This window comes from Coturnix japonica, chromosome 1, assembly GCF_054131305.1.
Source record: "Coturnix japonica strain WE chromosome 1, WE-NBRP24, whole genome shotgun sequence".
Classification (NCBI taxonomy): Eukaryota; Metazoa; Chordata; class Aves; order Galliformes; family Phasianidae; genus Coturnix; species Coturnix japonica.
The window spans coordinates 7,363,227-7,380,529 of record NC_140663.1 but is presented as its reverse complement, the minus strand read 5'-3'; the positions used below and the strand labels follow the sequence as shown (position 1 = coordinate 7,380,529).

The 17,303-nt window shown below is 36.5% G+C and overlaps 1 protein-coding gene across 2 annotated transcripts in view; it reads right to left on the bottom strand.

Annotated features, from left to right (window-relative positions):
* Nucleotides 1–17,303, bottom strand: part of SEMA3D (semaphorin 3D) — a 140,532-nt gene that overhangs the window by 35,044 nt on the left and 88,185 nt on the right. For both annotated transcript variants that reach the window (XM_015875912.3, XM_085552012.1), the window contains exons 8-9: nucleotides 15,194–15,336; nucleotides 1,167–1,281 (exon numbers count right to left, since the gene is read on the bottom strand). In XM_015875912.3, the coding sequence (XP_015731398.2) occupies nucleotides 1,167–1,281; nucleotides 15,194–15,336 (258 nt within the window). The remainder of the gene's footprint in view (nucleotides 1–1,166; nucleotides 1,282–15,193; nucleotides 15,337–17,303) is intronic.

Genomic DNA, 17,303 nt, shown 5'->3' with positions numbered 1-17,303 from the left:
AAGATAGAATCATAAAATCATAGAATCAAAAAGGTTGGAAAAGACCTCCAAGATCATCCATCCAGTTCAACCATCCACTACTGACAATAACTCCCAACAGAAAGATGTCTCTTAATACAATATTTAGACATTCTTTGAGCACCTCCAGGGACAGTGATTCAACCACCTGCCTGGGCAGCCCACTCCAGAACCTGACCACTCTTTCAGAGAAGTTTTTCCTATCATCCATCCTGAATCTCCCCCGGAGCAACATAAGGCCATTCTCTCTAGTCTTATCACTAGTTACATGGGAGAAGAGGCTCACACCCACTTCACTGCAGCCTCCCTTTGGGTAGCTGTAGAGACCAATAATGTCTCCCCAGAGCCTTCCCTTCTCCAGACTAAACCACCTCAGTTCCCTCAGCAGTTCCTCATAGGACTTGTGCACCAGACCCCTCAAAGCCTTGTTGCCCTTCTCTGGACACGCTCAAGGGCCTCTGTGTCTTTCTTGTAGTGAGTGGCCCAAAAGTGAACACAGCACTCAAGGTGCAGCCTCACCAGAGCTGAGTACTGAGGAACGATCACTTCCTTGCTCCTGCTGGCAACGCTATTTCTGATACAAGCCAAGATGCCATTGGTCTTGGCCACCTGTCCCATGTTAAATAAGTAAGTAAATAAATAAATAAAATCCTGCAGTTGCACTAGCCTCTCAAATACATATTTATGAGATGGGTTTTCCTGGTCCTCTCAGTATCCCTCACTGTTATTAAGGGGATAAAGGAGAACACCACCTGTAATCCTGCTCCATCACCTAACCACCCCAATGCTCTGAAGTCCCTCTGGATATTTCTCAGGCTTCTCTCAGTGACTTCATCACTGCTGACCTGAAAAATCACTAATGGATAGTAATCAGAGGGATGAATCAAAGTAGGAGGTTTCTTAGAAGCACCCCTGACCAGGACCAAAGGAAGGCATTTCTCTAATGGTAGAGTCCGGCCAACATATAAAACCGTCAGTTCCTCTCAGATTGCCTACAACAACCACTTTTCTTAGATATTGTCAGTACTGCTTGGAAAAATCAATAAAATCAGAATAAGATGTGGTGCTTCTGTAAAGAACAGTAAGAAAAAAAAGAATCACAAGCAAATCTGATGACAAAATAAGCTAGTAAAGATAAATCAACTTACGCAGCTCATCAAAATGTGTATCAGCTCCTTCAGGACCAGGTATTGAACACACAAGCCTGGCTTTCAGAAAAGTAGTCCATTTGTTTATTAGGCTCCGTTGACCTCCCATATCATTCTAATAAAAATTTAAAAAAAAAAAAAAGAAAAAAAAAAAAGACTAAATTATTAAACAAATAAGAGCCATTGAAAGACAAGATGCAAAGTAAAGGACAGTCTTTTCACAAGTAGCTCCAGTAGTCATTTATTAGAATGAGCAATTGAAATTTTCTGACTATGCCTAAATCCATTTGCAGTGTTCTCAGAACAGTCCAAGAACTGAAATGCTGTGAAGCATATGTTATATCATGCTATTTTTTGCAGTCAGTGGTTCTTCAAGATTTGTTTGCAAACTCAGAAATAATACAGAAAGTTCAGGATAGATTTGTCAAAAGAGAAAACTTATATTCATCATAGATTCAAGGGATGTAAATACTGTGTTGTTTGTTTTGTTTATACAGTAAATAAAGATATGCAGTACATAAAGATATGCATTCCAGGCGAAACCGCTCATGTTATTTTAATAATCCCTGCTACAGAAATATCATTTCAGCCTCCATAGATGACATTTTTCTATAAACTTATTTCTTTTTTTTTTTTTATTTTTTTATTTTTTTAAATAGAGATTTCCAAGACATGAGCACACATGCCTAAGGATGTCCTTATATTGGCTTTGATCCTATAATCCTACATGCTTCATTTAGGTAGGTGAAAGGAAGACAGGATAAACTAATTCTGTCCAACTACACTGAAGAATTAAGATGTCTCTAAAATATTTGGAGATTTCCCAAAATTTTCCTTCGAGAGAAACAGAATACCATGACAGATGTTTTTCAAAATACTGAAGATTATGAGAAGGAATATGAAAAGGTGGTAGTAACTGATTTCCAGGGGAAAAAAAAAAAAAAAAAAATAATTTAAAAAGGGAGAAATGATAATGTAGGAGGAGCTGTTCTTAGAAGACAGAACAAGAAGTCTGCCTAGGAGCTTTTCTCCTTCCACTGAGTATATGAAGAATTTAATGAATGACATTTATCTGTCCCTGAAAGCTACAAAAAAAAAAAAAAAAAAAAAAAAAAAAAAGAGAAAAAAAAAAAAGAGGAAAAAAAAAAAGACAAAAAACAAAACAGATGTAGTTAGTTTCTGCAGTGCTATTTAGGCCCCACATTTTTTCAGCTTGACATCTGTAAGGATAATGATACTCCAGCAGCATCCAAGAATTCAAACCCTTAAGGAAAATATTCTCATTGCAAAGAGTAGTCCCCCAGATATACATTCTGAATTACTCCATTAAGATGCCTAGTTGTTACAAACTTTAAAATTTATTGGGCCTGGTAATACAAGCACTACAATTTTGGTCATAAGTATTCATCCCATCTGGATTCACCATGAGAAATTTTTATTAGTATTTTTTCAAATTGGCTTTGCAATTCTGAAGGTATGAAACCAGACAGTAGGAAACCTTAGGTGGTAGGGATTACATAGTATCTCCATGGAGTGTATTTGGCCCTTCAGGGCTGGGTCATAAATATTAGAGACATTGAAAAAGAGGGATTATTGTGCTGAAATTCACCTCACCAGAAGTAACACTTCTTTGGTAATTCACTCTAACCAGCTTCCCTTTTCATGTATTTGCTACTTTTAAATTGGTTAGCTCAGTTGGAAATGATTCCTGTTAATCTATAGCCTTTGGAACTCCTGCTCTTTCAAGTATTGCTACCTCCCCTCTTGATTTCCTGAAGACCTGCCAAGCCTGAAGCTTTGCATCTAGCCAACAGATTTATTACACAGGTGTCAAAACTAGCAGTCATAAGCCAATAGGAAAAATAAGCTCTGCATGTGTGTGTTCTGTTCAAAGGCACAACAGGTAAACTCTCTAGACTAATTAAAAACAAACAATTACGAAGATGCAAGAAAGATTCTTTAAAATAAACAAAACACACTGACAAACTCTAAGCTTTTTTGTTCTTCTGGCAATGTGATTTGCAAAGCAATACTTGTTTTGCAGATTTTCCACTTAGATTTCTAGTGGCTGGGGCATGGTGTCACTGGATTCTGAGATGTCACTAAGAGCATGGCTAGGAGAAATCCTCCTAGAGAGGGTGAAACAAGATGTGATGGGGTTGCAATGGGAGAACACCACCATTGCTTTTTGCAGGCTCCTGTCATAACAAGCATTCAGCTTGTGCAAGAGATTGGAAAACCCATACTTGCATTTTACCACCCTAAGCTGTGATCCAATGGAATATTTTTGCAAAAGTTTATTTTAAACACTACTGAGTTCCTAGAGAGTGGTGTGAAGCAAATCCTGTGCTTGAAGGAAGCAGTTTTAGCAAGTGCTATGTGCTTTAAGATATAAAATTCCACTGGATTTAAGATGTGTCCATATTTCCTCAGTCTCAAGCCAGGACAACATGTTAACCATGTTACTTGAATTAGCACTGGCATCTCATATATATGCCTTAAATTTGAAGGATAGAGCCAAAGTTTGCCAATAATACTGTAATATTTACAAAAGAGCAAGGGGAATTCAATGACCAGCCAGCACTTTGTGATTTACTAAGTCCTTCTGAGGCCAGAGATTCAAAAATTTATGTTGTAGAAGTGAACGACACAAAGGACCTTTCACTGATTTAAAAACTTTCATAATATGATGATATACCCACTAATATGCTTCTTCCTATTTCCATTGCTGAATACAGAAAAATGGACATTTTCTTAGGAGGATTTATTTCATTTTATTTTCACTTTGATTAGAAGTCATGTAATATTCTTTAACTCTTTATGTTATTTATGTATAATACTGTGTCTTTGCTTTCGTAATATATGTGTATTGTCACTAATGGAGAAAGTGTAGGAATTGACAGACTGCAGCAGCTTTATCTATAGGTGGATTTAGCTCAGCTCACGGCACAGAGGTTCAAAAACCATTAATAGTTTAGACAACCCTCCACTTCTTGAATCTTAAGTAGCAGTTGTCTTAGAAATCCTTAGACATTTCTAGGCTTCAAATAACGTGTCCCTCCCTTCCTAACATTATCTTGAGGTCAATCTGAGAGACATATCTTGAAGCTTCAGCTGCTGGAGAACATAATCTCTGCTGGAGATTATTTTCCTTTTCTTCAGACCACACTGGTACAAACTCACAAACTCATTGGCTTTACATCATATCTACCTTCTCAGCTATGTATTCCTTTGGCCATCATAGTTCATTATTACTGACCTCCTAGAGCTTGGACAAAGGGCTTATGGCCCCCAAATCTGTTTGAGACAAAAGACAAATCTGTTCTGTGGAAAAGATTAGTTAATATCAGTCTGCAATGAATCAATGATGTGCTCAAATTCCGCAAGCTGGTATTCATATATAAAGATGTACAGGCTGGGTAGTTAGTGGATAAGCAAAGAAATGGACAGAGAAAAGAAAACCACCACAGCAGAGGACAATCAGTGTGTAGGTGATCAGAAAGAGGGCACCAACAAAAAGCTGCTCAGTCCTAAAATGACTGCTGGACTGATTTACACCAAGCAAGATCTCAATGTCAGAATGTGTGCTCAACTTGACGGATTGAAATGCTTTTTCCCAAGAGATACTGGTACTGTAGACAAGGAACAGTAAATATTTCAGGGAGATGAGACAAGAAGACAAGACAACTTTGAGAGCTGAGAGAAGGGGAGGATGGCACGAACAAGCTCTTCATTCCAAAAACACTGCTAATCTACTCATAACAGATGAGCAGCCACAAGTATCTGAAATGCTATCTCCAAAAATATCACTTCTAAGCACACTGGATTAGCAGTGTGTACTATTAACTTTGTTACATTGCAGATGAAGGCACTTAGGACTGCATATTTCTTTTTGAATATAAATAAAGGTTTAATTAGCACTTTCTGCTTCATAATCTTACAAGCTGTAACAGATACCAATGCTTCCCCTGAAATACCTTATTTTTAACCTGAAGAAGTGCCTGTGAAGTCTAGTTACTAGTGTTTGTATGAGTTAGAAATTCAGATAATCGTTAACTAGAACTTGGGCAGTGCAGTCTGTCACATGTTGAGGAAAGATTACAAAAATCCAATATTTTCCAATATTGTCTTAAAATAAGTAAATTAGAACTAAATGCAATTTACTTTTAAATTGCATGCACATTTTAAAATGAATAATGGAATTTTATTTGAGAGAAATCTCTACATTTCAACTTTTTTTCTTTTTTTTTTTTTTCCTTTCAGACTAGGTACAACAAATAATCAGTTGGAGTGATAAATCAGATCTCTAACAAGCTACAATAAGAATTCAAATATTTGGTGTACATCTTCAGTTAGTTAGGGTTCTCGTGTAAGTATATGGGCTTCTCAAAGAAAGAAAGAACGCTATTTAAATGTAAAATTGAGGTCATATAATGTATCATTCTTATGAGACTTTTATGCAAATCTCAACTTTGTGATCTGTAATTTATGTAAAGCAAAACAAAACAACTTGTTTTTCAAAATCTCTGGTTAGAGACTAGTTACCAGCTGATTATGAATATAAAAACCATTAGAAAAATAATATTGCCTATGATCAAGTGATTTAAGTATCTATTTGGAGATTTTCTGTTGCCTCTATTTTCTATTCTATTGTATTTTAGACACTGAAATGCATTAATGCAACTTCAGTAGAATGCACAAATGTATGGCTTGGAATCCAGTAGGCAGGGAAACAGACTGCTACCAAACTAAAGAACACCTGCATATTTGGGGCTTTAAATCTCTTATCTGTTTGTCAGTAACAGTGACAAACTGAACATTAGAACAAAAGGCTCAGATTTCTGAAAATGAATCAACATCAAAGATGTCAAAGTATGATTCATAGAATTTTAAAGATGGTAATTATCCTGAACAGTCACTTAAATTACAGATATGAAAAGAAAAAGAAAAAAAAAAAAGAAAAGAAAAGAAAACAAAGAAAAAAAAGAAAAGAGCAGAATTTCTAGAAGCAGGTTATTAATTAGAGCCAAGATGTGCAAAATGGACATTCTGTCCTGAATATAAGGAAGTGCTAGAGAACAGAGGGGAAAAGCACTGAAACTGCAGAAGGCTCTGGACCCCTTCACTCATGGGCAGTCTAGCTACATTACACAACTACCAGAAGAAAATGGAATGCCCAGAAGCGAAATTCTATTTTTTTATTATTATTATTATTATTATTTTTTGAAAGGAAAGGAAAGATAAACAAGAAAAACAAACAACAGCAACAACAACAACAAAAACTTCTATCAGTCTTTTAAGTGGAAAAATAGCCAACAGTCTATCACAGTATCACAGTCTTGTGAGGGTTGGAAGGGACCTTAGAGATCATCAAGTCCAACCTGCGGGATTCAAGCCTCCTGTGTAGCAGAGCGGCACTTCTACCACTTGTACCACAGGGGGGATTCAAACCCGGGCCTCCAGTGTTGCAAAGTGGCGTCTTTAACCACTGCGCCACCGGAGGCACACACACTATCAGTGCGCTTCTGTTTTTTTTTCATAGTTCTCAGTTAATTCTTATGTTTTATTTCCGTCCCTATCCAATTCTGTCAGGTATGGGGATAATATAGGAAAGTTTTTTCTGGTCCAAACCATATAGACATCACAAGAAAAATTCCTCCTGTGATTTCAGCAAGCACTGGGTCAGGCCCAAAAACATCCATCAGCACATTAAGAGTGACTGGGAGAGTGAAAATACACTTGCAGTATATACAAGAGGTGCATGTGATGTAAATCTTTGACATCTGTACTATGGATACCTTATGTAAACTTGAGAAATCAGTTCATCTGTCTGAGTTGATTCCATCTGCCAGTGAGAGCAACAATTTTGCTTAGCAATTCTGCTGTTTACATGAGATGACTGAATCTTTCATTGGGAAATGTTCTCTTATAGGGCTGCATATTGCTTCATATAAGATACCAACCCATCTGGGCATAGCGCCAATGTATAACACTTCTGCTTGAAGTAGTTGATACAAAGATCAGGATTTGAGCAAGACACAGCCTCACAAAGAGCATACTTACTGTCAGGAACATTCTTAGCTAAAACTAATCTGGAAGAATGGTGTAAGGGTTCAGCCTAAGGATTGCACAGTGCAAGATCTCTATCACCACTGTTGCATTTACATACAATTAGAGAGGAGAAACAAAAGTGGAAAAACACTGTTCATAGGAACTGCCAGAGTCAACAAGAGAGCCTAGATTAAATTTAGTCATCCTTTTTTCCAGGGTAATCCATCAGTCTGATACCTCTATTCATCTGCTCAGATCATTTCAGAGTGTGGACTGGATATTCTTAATCTCCTCCAGAAACAAAAGCAGAAGTTTCTCTAGATTTCTGCAGATTGACCTTTAAGCTTTTCCCCTAGGGAAAGCTGCTCACAGAGAATCCTTTTAGAACAGTATTCTACATCTTTCATAATATTTCAGTACCATCACCTCTTGAAACAAACAGTCGGAAAAGATGAGCTTAGTGTTCTTTTCCAACCTTAATGATTCTATAATTCTATAACCCATAATTCCAAAATACAAAGATGCAAAACCCCAGACTGCTTTATGGTCCCTGGAGCTGATATTTTCTAAGCACCTCTCTGAAATTATAGTCTATCGTTGCTCAGCGGCTAATTCATATCTTTCCTGGCTGCCTGCTTATGCTCTCCATCTTGAAACAAAGGCATTGTCTCACACAATTTGACTAAATGGACCTCACTGCTAGTGCACTGGACTTACTGCTCTCATATCCTGCTACTACTCTGTATTGATTGGCATATTTCTGCTAGTATAAATAGCACTGCTTGTTGCAAAAGGCATTGGAGGAGTTAAATAATATTTTATACAGACTAAAATTAGAACTTGTTCAGCAAATCATTTGTTGAACATAGCACACATACAAAGCTGATTGCATAACCAGTGTCAAATATAGATATCAAAACCAAAATAAACAGAAAAAAACAAGTTTTTGCCACAACCTGTCTTCTATCTAGACAGAAGGTTTATGCATGAGGGGAACAAATCTCCATAGCCAGCAGCATGCTGGAGTGCTGCAGTTAGTGTCAAGCCTGCTTGTGATGTTTTTAGCTGAAACAAATAAATGTCCAGTACACCTGAACCAGGGAAACCTTTAACCTGAAACTAGGATTTTGCTTTAGTAGTAAAACATATGGGTAATGATACCACTCTGGGCTTTCACACGTTTGTAGGCATTAAGACAACACTGAAGGAAGGTCTTTATTGCAGCTGAAAACCATAGCTCAAACTGCAATATTAGGCCACATCCATGTGAAAATGCCCTCTCTCTGAACCATGAGTGAGAAACAGTATTTTACCTTGAGGTCTTGTCTCTTAAGGAGGTTTAGTGTTATTTCATTTAGAATGGTAATGTAGTCACACGAAGCATGCATAATTGTTCGAATCAATATCAAAACTGTTGACTTTTGTTTTAGAAAGTGTTTAAACATCACACTCAGAGATTTATGCTGAATTATCTTTGGATGGGATCCAAATCTAACCATCAGAAAAAACTAAGAATATTAATAAATAAATAAATAAGCCAGAAAGTAACAGAATAAGATAAGGAGAGTCAGAAAGGGCATATTTCAATGTGGCTGGGAGAAATGAAATAATAAACTTAAGCTTTGAATGATAAAGTACCATCATACTGCAGGGCCAGTCAGTAATCCTGCAGAAATTACCTCCAACAGGTTTAACAGCATTAAGAACACTCTCAAAAGCTCCACAAAGTTTTATGCAAAATAGTCATATTCTACTGTATCTATCATTAGTCTGTGTATTTTAACTTCAGTGGAAATCTGAAGCAAGCAAAGAATGAAAGAATGATGGCTGAACTAAACAAAAATTTTAATTAACTCTCAGGAAAATCAACTTTAGATTGTAATCTGTGGCTTATTCCTGTGTGTTTGACTAGACTTTACATGTCTCTTATCTGAACTCTCATATATGCTTAATGTAAATTATATGCTATAAATCTATAAAAGGATATAAAATGACAAGATAAAAGAAAAAACATATAGAGAAAAAAATCATTCAGCTTACAAAATGTAGCACTTTTGATCATGAAGCCAGAGGCAAGTCAGATAATTAGAACAATCATGCAGCTAATATCATAGAGGAAAGCTGAATTTACACGTTTTGAGTGCAATAAGAGCACTGTAAAACCTTACATTGAAGTCTCATAAAATAGTGGGTGATGCAGCAATGACATATACTGATTTATTTCTGGAAAAAGATTGGCCTGAATTTTCCAAACAATTTTGCATTCTTAAATAAGAATATATTGAATTTCAAATTGTAGGGACCAAGTAGGTCAAAACTCACTGTCTATCTGCAGTGGAAAACATGGCTTTCAAAGAGTGATTTGGGTTGAAGATGGAAGGTATTTTCCTCTTAAAAATCATTTGTCTTTACCAATTTAAAAGGATGTTTGTTAATTACTTTTTTAGCTTGGAAATTTTCAAGGAACAAGTGTGAGTCACCATGATCTCAATATTCACAGCCACAGGCTGGAAAAGCATGAGAACAAAACAATGCTAGGTCAGTATCTTACAGATGCCTCTATATTTCAGCTCTACTCAATAAATATCATAAAAGCTTGAACAGTAAACCATGAAAAGCCCCTTTTTTAAATAAATGTACAGCTAGGAAAAAGCAGAGAGATAATTTTTATCTCATAAGAAAACTTCCAAAATAACTAAGGCATCACTTACTATCTTAAAGATACTTTGAAATGCAAACTGAAGAACTGTGAATTCTGGGACTTAAGATTAGCATAAGTACCTCACTCTAAAGAACTTCCTTACTTCCAAGCTGCTGTGTTGCCAACATCATATTCTGGCAATGAGAGTCTCTGGCAACTAGGTTTGTTTCTAGAGTTTGCTTCAGAGGTTGTGCAGCTGCATGTCCATGATCCAGCTTCTAAAGCTTTATCTTGACACTGCAATTTCTTTACATTTTCCCTAAGGCTCAGTAAAATTCAGTCACACCTCTTTATATGTTAGCATAACTTACATATTTTTGCTTCATCTGTAAATCATAATTCCCACTCTTCTCTTCTCCCCCCCAAAAACAAACAAACAAACAAAAAAAACACCAAAAAACACCAAAAAACAAGACCAATTACAATGTTGAGACACACCCAAGGCCAAAAGACCTGACAAAGCTTGCAGTTACATCTCATAATTCATCACAGTTAGAAACAAATACTGTATGGATCTGGGCTGTCTCCAACACATCAGACCTCAAAATGAAATCATCTCGATGAGCATCTGCTTTTCTACAATGTTTGAAAACTTTCAGGCAGCACATAATATTAAATTGTCAAGCCTGGGAGTCGAAGAAGAGCTGGCTGATGAAGGATCCACAGCTGCAAAGGTGCCCAGTTAGTGAACCAGGGACAAAGTTTTCTTAGGGGTGACATTTTCTAAATGGTTTTAATCATGTTTGTATGGATGTATACATACATATATACAAAAATTAAAACCAACCATGGTTAGTATTGTGGCTAGGCAATATTATGGTGATGAAGGAAGTATGTAAGCATGTAACAGGCAGTAAGTTAAATCTTGTCTGGAATGAGTTGCCTCCAGAACTGGAAGCAGGATAGCTGCACGAGCATGGCACTGAGCCCAGACTAATTAGCCCTGCTGAGAACATGTTAACATGGCTATTTTGCTTCCGGTACCCAAGCTAATATTACTGAACAGTAAAGCGTTACACTATGTGGACAACTCAAATGCTTTTTGGAGAGAGATCAATTATCTGCACAGTGATGCATTACATGATATAGAAATACAAAGAATGTTAATGAGCCAGTTACCTCCAGTCACAGCAAAGGCATGGCTAGACTGTTTCCAAGACAAGAAAAACACCGTCCTACTTTTACACACCATCAGTCCCACAGCAGAGCCCACCGGAGACCCTGTATTCAGACATGCAGCAGAATAACTCCCTGCTGCCACTCCATGAATACAAATTGCCTTCAAGCACCAGACAAGAGGCAAGGTCATGGCCTTGAACTCTGCTCGTGTTCATGGCTTTGGAAATAAATCACATTACTCTAAGGTGGAATGCAGGGTGTGTCCTGCACTCTTGACTCAGGAGTGCTTAAAATGATTACATTCCAGTGCCTTTAGAAAGCACAGTTTAACCAAGAGGGCTGTGCCTAATTGCTATATTCTCATCCCCAGGTACAGTTCTGTATATGAGAGGGTGGAATGGAGGAGGGGAGGGAAAAAAAAAAAAAAAAAAAAAAAAAAGCCAGACAAAGAGCTCATTTGTTCCCACTAGAACAAAGGATGCTTCTGGATGCTGAACACTTTGGGAAACATGGGAACACATCAGGGGTTGCAGGCTGATTTCTTGGCAGTTGAGGTCTCTTGGAAATCAGACTCCAAGACTGTATGCAGCAACTTTTCAATACATCACCAAAACTGCTAAAGAGAAGATTGTAGCTCAGCAAATACACGGAGTTGTAATAACAAACAGGATTCTAACACTGTAACAGAGAGACTACTGCTTTTGGCTAATATTCCCCTCCATTTCTCTAAATGAGGCTTTAACTATGATATATATATATATATATATGCTATAGAGAAAACAATCAAACTAAAAATCCAAAAATCCTCATCCCTTCCCCAGACTGTTTCTGCAAGTTAGGATTTTCATTCCCCACTCTGAGAGGAAAAAAAAAAAAAAAGAAGGAAGCCTAAACATTTTCTTTTTATGCATCTATGATGTTGCCCTTAAATACAATTACAATACTGTCATTATTTTGTGGTAGACATGTATATAAAAGTATAGCTGCTGATGTTTGACAGTGAAGGACACAGTGCATAGATGTTACATTGTGTTTTCAAAAGCTGTCTCAGTGCATGTAATGACTGTGACATGTCTTTAGCTTACACAAGCTTGTTCAGCATTGTGGCATCAAGACAATGTAGATGTAACAGTTTGCGATTATGATTCTAGCAATGGAAAATGATGGGTTCGTGCTCTTAAGAAGCTGTTTGGGATAATGTACGTTATATATATCTGTTTATATTTCAAAAAGCAGTGGCAAATTTTTAGTAGTCATTCTCCCTCTTCACTTATGACCTGGCTTGAAAAGAAAGAAAACATCCCAACACATAACACTTGATATAAGAAGGAACATACCATAAGCAGTAATAGGTATTATAGATAAGTCAATTATGCATTTTCCACCTCCCTACAAACAAAAATTGGAAATGCCATTTGCCATGATAAATTACACAACTGGCTATTAACATCACTGTTGAAAGCATTTCCTCCCAATTCATGCTGATATCCCCTGGTGATGCAAAGAACACAGATGACGTAAATCTAAGCGAGTACTATTTAGTGCTACAGTGGCCATGTTATTACAACATATGTTTTGAGATGGTAAGTATATGCATGGTCTTATGAACAGAACAAGTGACAGCTGTTGGACTCTGGGCAAAGAGCTCTCAGTGAGAGAGTATTGAAGTTTCCTGAAGCTGTAAGTAGCTGGGAAAAGGGAGAGCTTTCCAAAGAAGATTTTCCCTAAGGGAAAGGATCAGTGAGAGACCATATTGTTGAGTCACTGAAAATTAGCCAAAGAATAGGCTGCATAGACCAACCTCCTTATTAAAAACAAAGTTTATTCTAATCTCAGCTTGTTTTTCTGGCATAAAAGTACAGGAGCTGTAAGGCACACATAGGTAGAAAGCAATTGAACTCTGGTAGAAAAAAAATGGGGTTACACCATGCCAATTATTTTAAAAATTGCTGGTTTCCTCCCCTTCACTGTTATTCTATGCTTGCTAGGGAAAGAAGGTATAAAATTTTGCAGCACAGCTCACATTTATGAGACATGGCAAGTAGAAATTGTTATCTGTCATTGTAACTAAATACATCCATCCTCTTCTTAAGGGAACTAAGAATAGTAGAGATGTCACAGCAGACCATAGATTAAAAAAATAATAATAATAATCCCAGTCTGCAAGAAGTTTAGTTGCATATTTTAATTTAGATTAAATATAAAACTTTATTTGCATTATAATTATTTGCATAATTTGCAAATAATCAAGAGAAATGTACAAAAGTGCAGGTGACAAAATTTTCTGTAGAATTCTGCATCCACAAGGAAGTGCTCAATAAATAAAGAAGACAGTGTAAATGGAGCATTAATAGTAATCAATAACTGTACTTACAAGTTTCTATTCTTTTGTCTTGACTATTAAAGAAAAAATTCAAGACAATTTATTTCTACTTAACATGACCACCCTACGAATTCAATTTCACTCATGGAATGACTACACAGAGTCATTAGGATTTCTTTACTACACTTTTGCTTTTATTATGAAACCATATCTGCTTTTTCTCTAGGTAGAGGATGCAGATCTTTAACTAACATATCTTTGTTTAATACAGTCTCCCATGTGCATTCTCTTGAAAGAAAGTTGTTGTCTACTAATTTTTCTTAATGGATTAAGTGCTCTCTCATTATCAGCAAGTGCCATGTCTAGCAGCAAATCATATGTGTTTGCATTTCCATTCTGCCATTAATCACACTGCTGTGAAATATCCAACTAAAGATTATCCATTATTTCGTTTGACTAAAAAACTACTAGAGAACTGATTTATGAATGAGTATATTTGTTTTCTTAACACTACAGGTCAAGGACAGAAGTGTGAAATGGCTCTGGTCACTGCAATTTCGATTGACAGGAGTTTGCTGGTCTGCAGAACAGCCACAGATTTACGTATTCATGCACAAGTGTCTGCTTTCTGTTTTAAGTGTGTGTTCATTAGCTTTCTGGGCGCCTTTCTCTCAGATGTATCCTACTGCAAATCACTTTTCTTTGGAAAGGTATTTTCACAGCCAGTAGTCATTTTGCTCAGAAAATGAAAGTAAATGAGGACAACTGAACAAAATATGACATAAGTGTACCTACTTGTGCAATTACTATGATGGTGTTGTAATGTCTAGCTCATTACATGAGCTCAAAGAACATTTGCCCATAGTTTATATTTAGTAATACAAAGAAAATTTTTAAGTCTCAGTTTCCTGACTTTTGCCAGTGATTCTTGAATACCTGGTTTACTGAGATTTAAGGACAGGATGGAAGTATCTATTCTGACTGCATGCCTTCCTGCAGTATTATGGGGAGAGCAGACAGTATGTGTGTCACAGAAGTCAACAGACTGTTTCACTTTAATGGGAAGAAGACATTAGTAAACCAGCAGGCTGTTAAACCACAAACTATTTACTTTTTTCCTATGACAGGAACTGGTTTATCTTCTCATTACAATTTAAAGAGGCTTCTGCCTTTGACAGAGATGGTTCTTCAAAATGAATGAAGCTTATAATGAAAATTGGCATTCTGTGTACCATAGAGGCAGAAATCTTTCTTAAGGAGCAAAACCAAGCACAACAAAAGGGAAAATGAAGAGAGCTACCTTTAAAAGAAGGCTGGGCACCAACCAAACAAGTCTTTTTACACTGCAGGAGATCCAGCTCCTGAACCCTACTGGTAAACAGGTCAAAGACCACACTTTTTCACAGGGCAGGAAACCTCCAGGTGGGTGTGGATGTAGCTCCGAAACTGTATTTTTTTACCCAGTCCCACCCCAACTGATTATCAGGAATGCTCAGAAACAAATGAATGATCTCAGCACTCAGTAATGCGCTGTACAAATTTATGTTGAAGGGATGGGTTTGTACTCCTCTTCATTCACTGAGCACTCTTCACAAAAATCCAAATACCTTGGCATTGTGTACACGTCAACAAGGCAATCCTTATTGAAAGCTTATAAAACAAAACAGGTCACTGTTGCAAATCTGAAGGTCAATACACTGTCATTTAGACACAGGCTTTTCATTTATAAATGTAGTAGCTTTTCTAAAGTACACACAGCCAGGATGGCTCAAACCCAACTCTTTTCTTAATAATGAACATTATTTTAAGAAGAGTAAAAGACAGAGTTCTCACCTTACAAACTCTCCCAACTCGGGAAAGAATTGTCTTGTCAGAGGTGCTACTATCTTGTGATATTTCTCGGAAAAAGAAGTAGATTTTGTCATCATCTGGATTATAGGTGTCCGGGATGGGAAAAGTTGCAATGAATTTTGCTCCTAGAATGTCCCAAAAAGAGAGGATTTAAAAATGTGATATAAAGTCTTCATGATAAAATTCATCTTCAGGATCTACATTTATGTTGCATTTTCCACTGAAATAAAAACATCCTTATATAGATAGGAGGTGTCAAGTTTGCCATTAACTCTGAAAGAAAATCACTATGCCTCATGAAGTATTTACTCTAGGTCTGATATTTTTGTGTATATTGTATAATGTTTTGTGTATATTACATAAATATGTAGCATCTGCCATTGCTCCCTCCTTGAAAATAAGATGACTTCAGTACAATGACTGCTAAAATCTGCCTTAATGCTCTTGTCATCAACATCAAGTTAAGCGTTTTTTCCCACACTGCACGGTAGATTGGTAGATTTCATTACACACTGAAGCAGTTAGGAGAACAGAAATACAGTAGTGTTTACTAGAAATAGCAAATTAGCAAATGACTCAAATAACTTTGACTGACCACAGGATGAAAAAAAAAAAATCAAACATAAACGACAGATTTCCAAATTTAAAAATTTCCCACATATCTGTTTTTAAACATTCTTTCTGACTACATCTACAAAATTGAACACAGAACCTTATTCCCCAGGATAACACAGAAAATTCCACAACTGAATGATCAATCTTAAGGAGATAACTCCTTGTTTTGCATCAACACACACACTGGATACAGCAACTTGGGAAAGGGTTGCTGGGGGAGGCAGTGGACTCTTCTTGGAGATCTCCAAAAGCTGCCTGGATATGGTCCTGAGTACCCTGGTCTGGGTATCTCTGCTTGAGCAGGGATTGGACCACCATTGGACCTGTGATTCACTTAGGACCATTTAAATCCACTTTCTGCAAGGAATGCTATGGCAGTTATATTACTTCTAATCTCAACCAAAATGAGCCTGGCTATTCCTGCCTGCATCTCATAGGCAAGCTTATTGGCTTATTTTGCCCATATTCTTCACTATCTTACTCAGCTCTCATTTGTGACCTCCAGGCCTTGCTCACTGCTTTTTATTATTATTATTATTATTATTATTATTATTATTATTATTATTATTATTATTATTATTATTATTATTATTTGTTATTGTTATTATTTTTCCCTATTCTGCACTAATATCAGAAATTAAACAAATTCTATAGACCCCATAGAGTACAGCAGAGCAGGCAACCACACTGTCTACCTTAAGGCAAGCAAATGGTTGGGGAAATGACTTTTAAGACATTCCCTAATGTGCTAAAGTATATGAGCTCTTTTGAGGGCCCTTTTCTTAAAATAGAAGTGGTTATGCAAATACAGTACAAAGAGACCCTTAACTGCAAAATACATACTTTTGGCAATAATGTAAAATCCCTTATAAGTGGGAAGGCTGCAGTAGAAAGCAGTAAGGAGGAATGCATAAGATGGTAGAGAAAAAAGAACACAATGGTGACTTGTGGGGAGTACTATTATCAGCTTTTATTGTATTTTTGTGCGCTTACCCTTTTTCTAACTATTACTACTTCATGTTAGCATTAACGAGTTTACATAATATACACTATGGTACACACAAAATAAAAATACGGCCATTGATTCAAAAGTCTACAAAGATTTGTGACCAAACATGATGTGTTTAAGTGCTGAATATGTACCTTTATGATAGAAGAGTAAATTTATGTGACAGAACAGCCACAGTGCTCCTTCCATTTTAAACTATTCTGACGATATAGAAAGGCGCCAGCAGAAAAATGAAATGATGCAGGCATCAGGCCCTATAAATTTAAGTGAGGATTTCAAAATGAGCCTAAAGCAAATATTCAATTATTCCTCAGGGTCTTTAAAGCTACTTTGAAGATTAGATCTCTAAGTATGAAAAAAAATACATAAATATGCTTCCAATAAGGTTTCTAAAGTACGTAGTTAGTTTAAATAACAATTTAATATAAGAATCTGTGAAATACTACTGTAGCATTGATTTGAATTTTG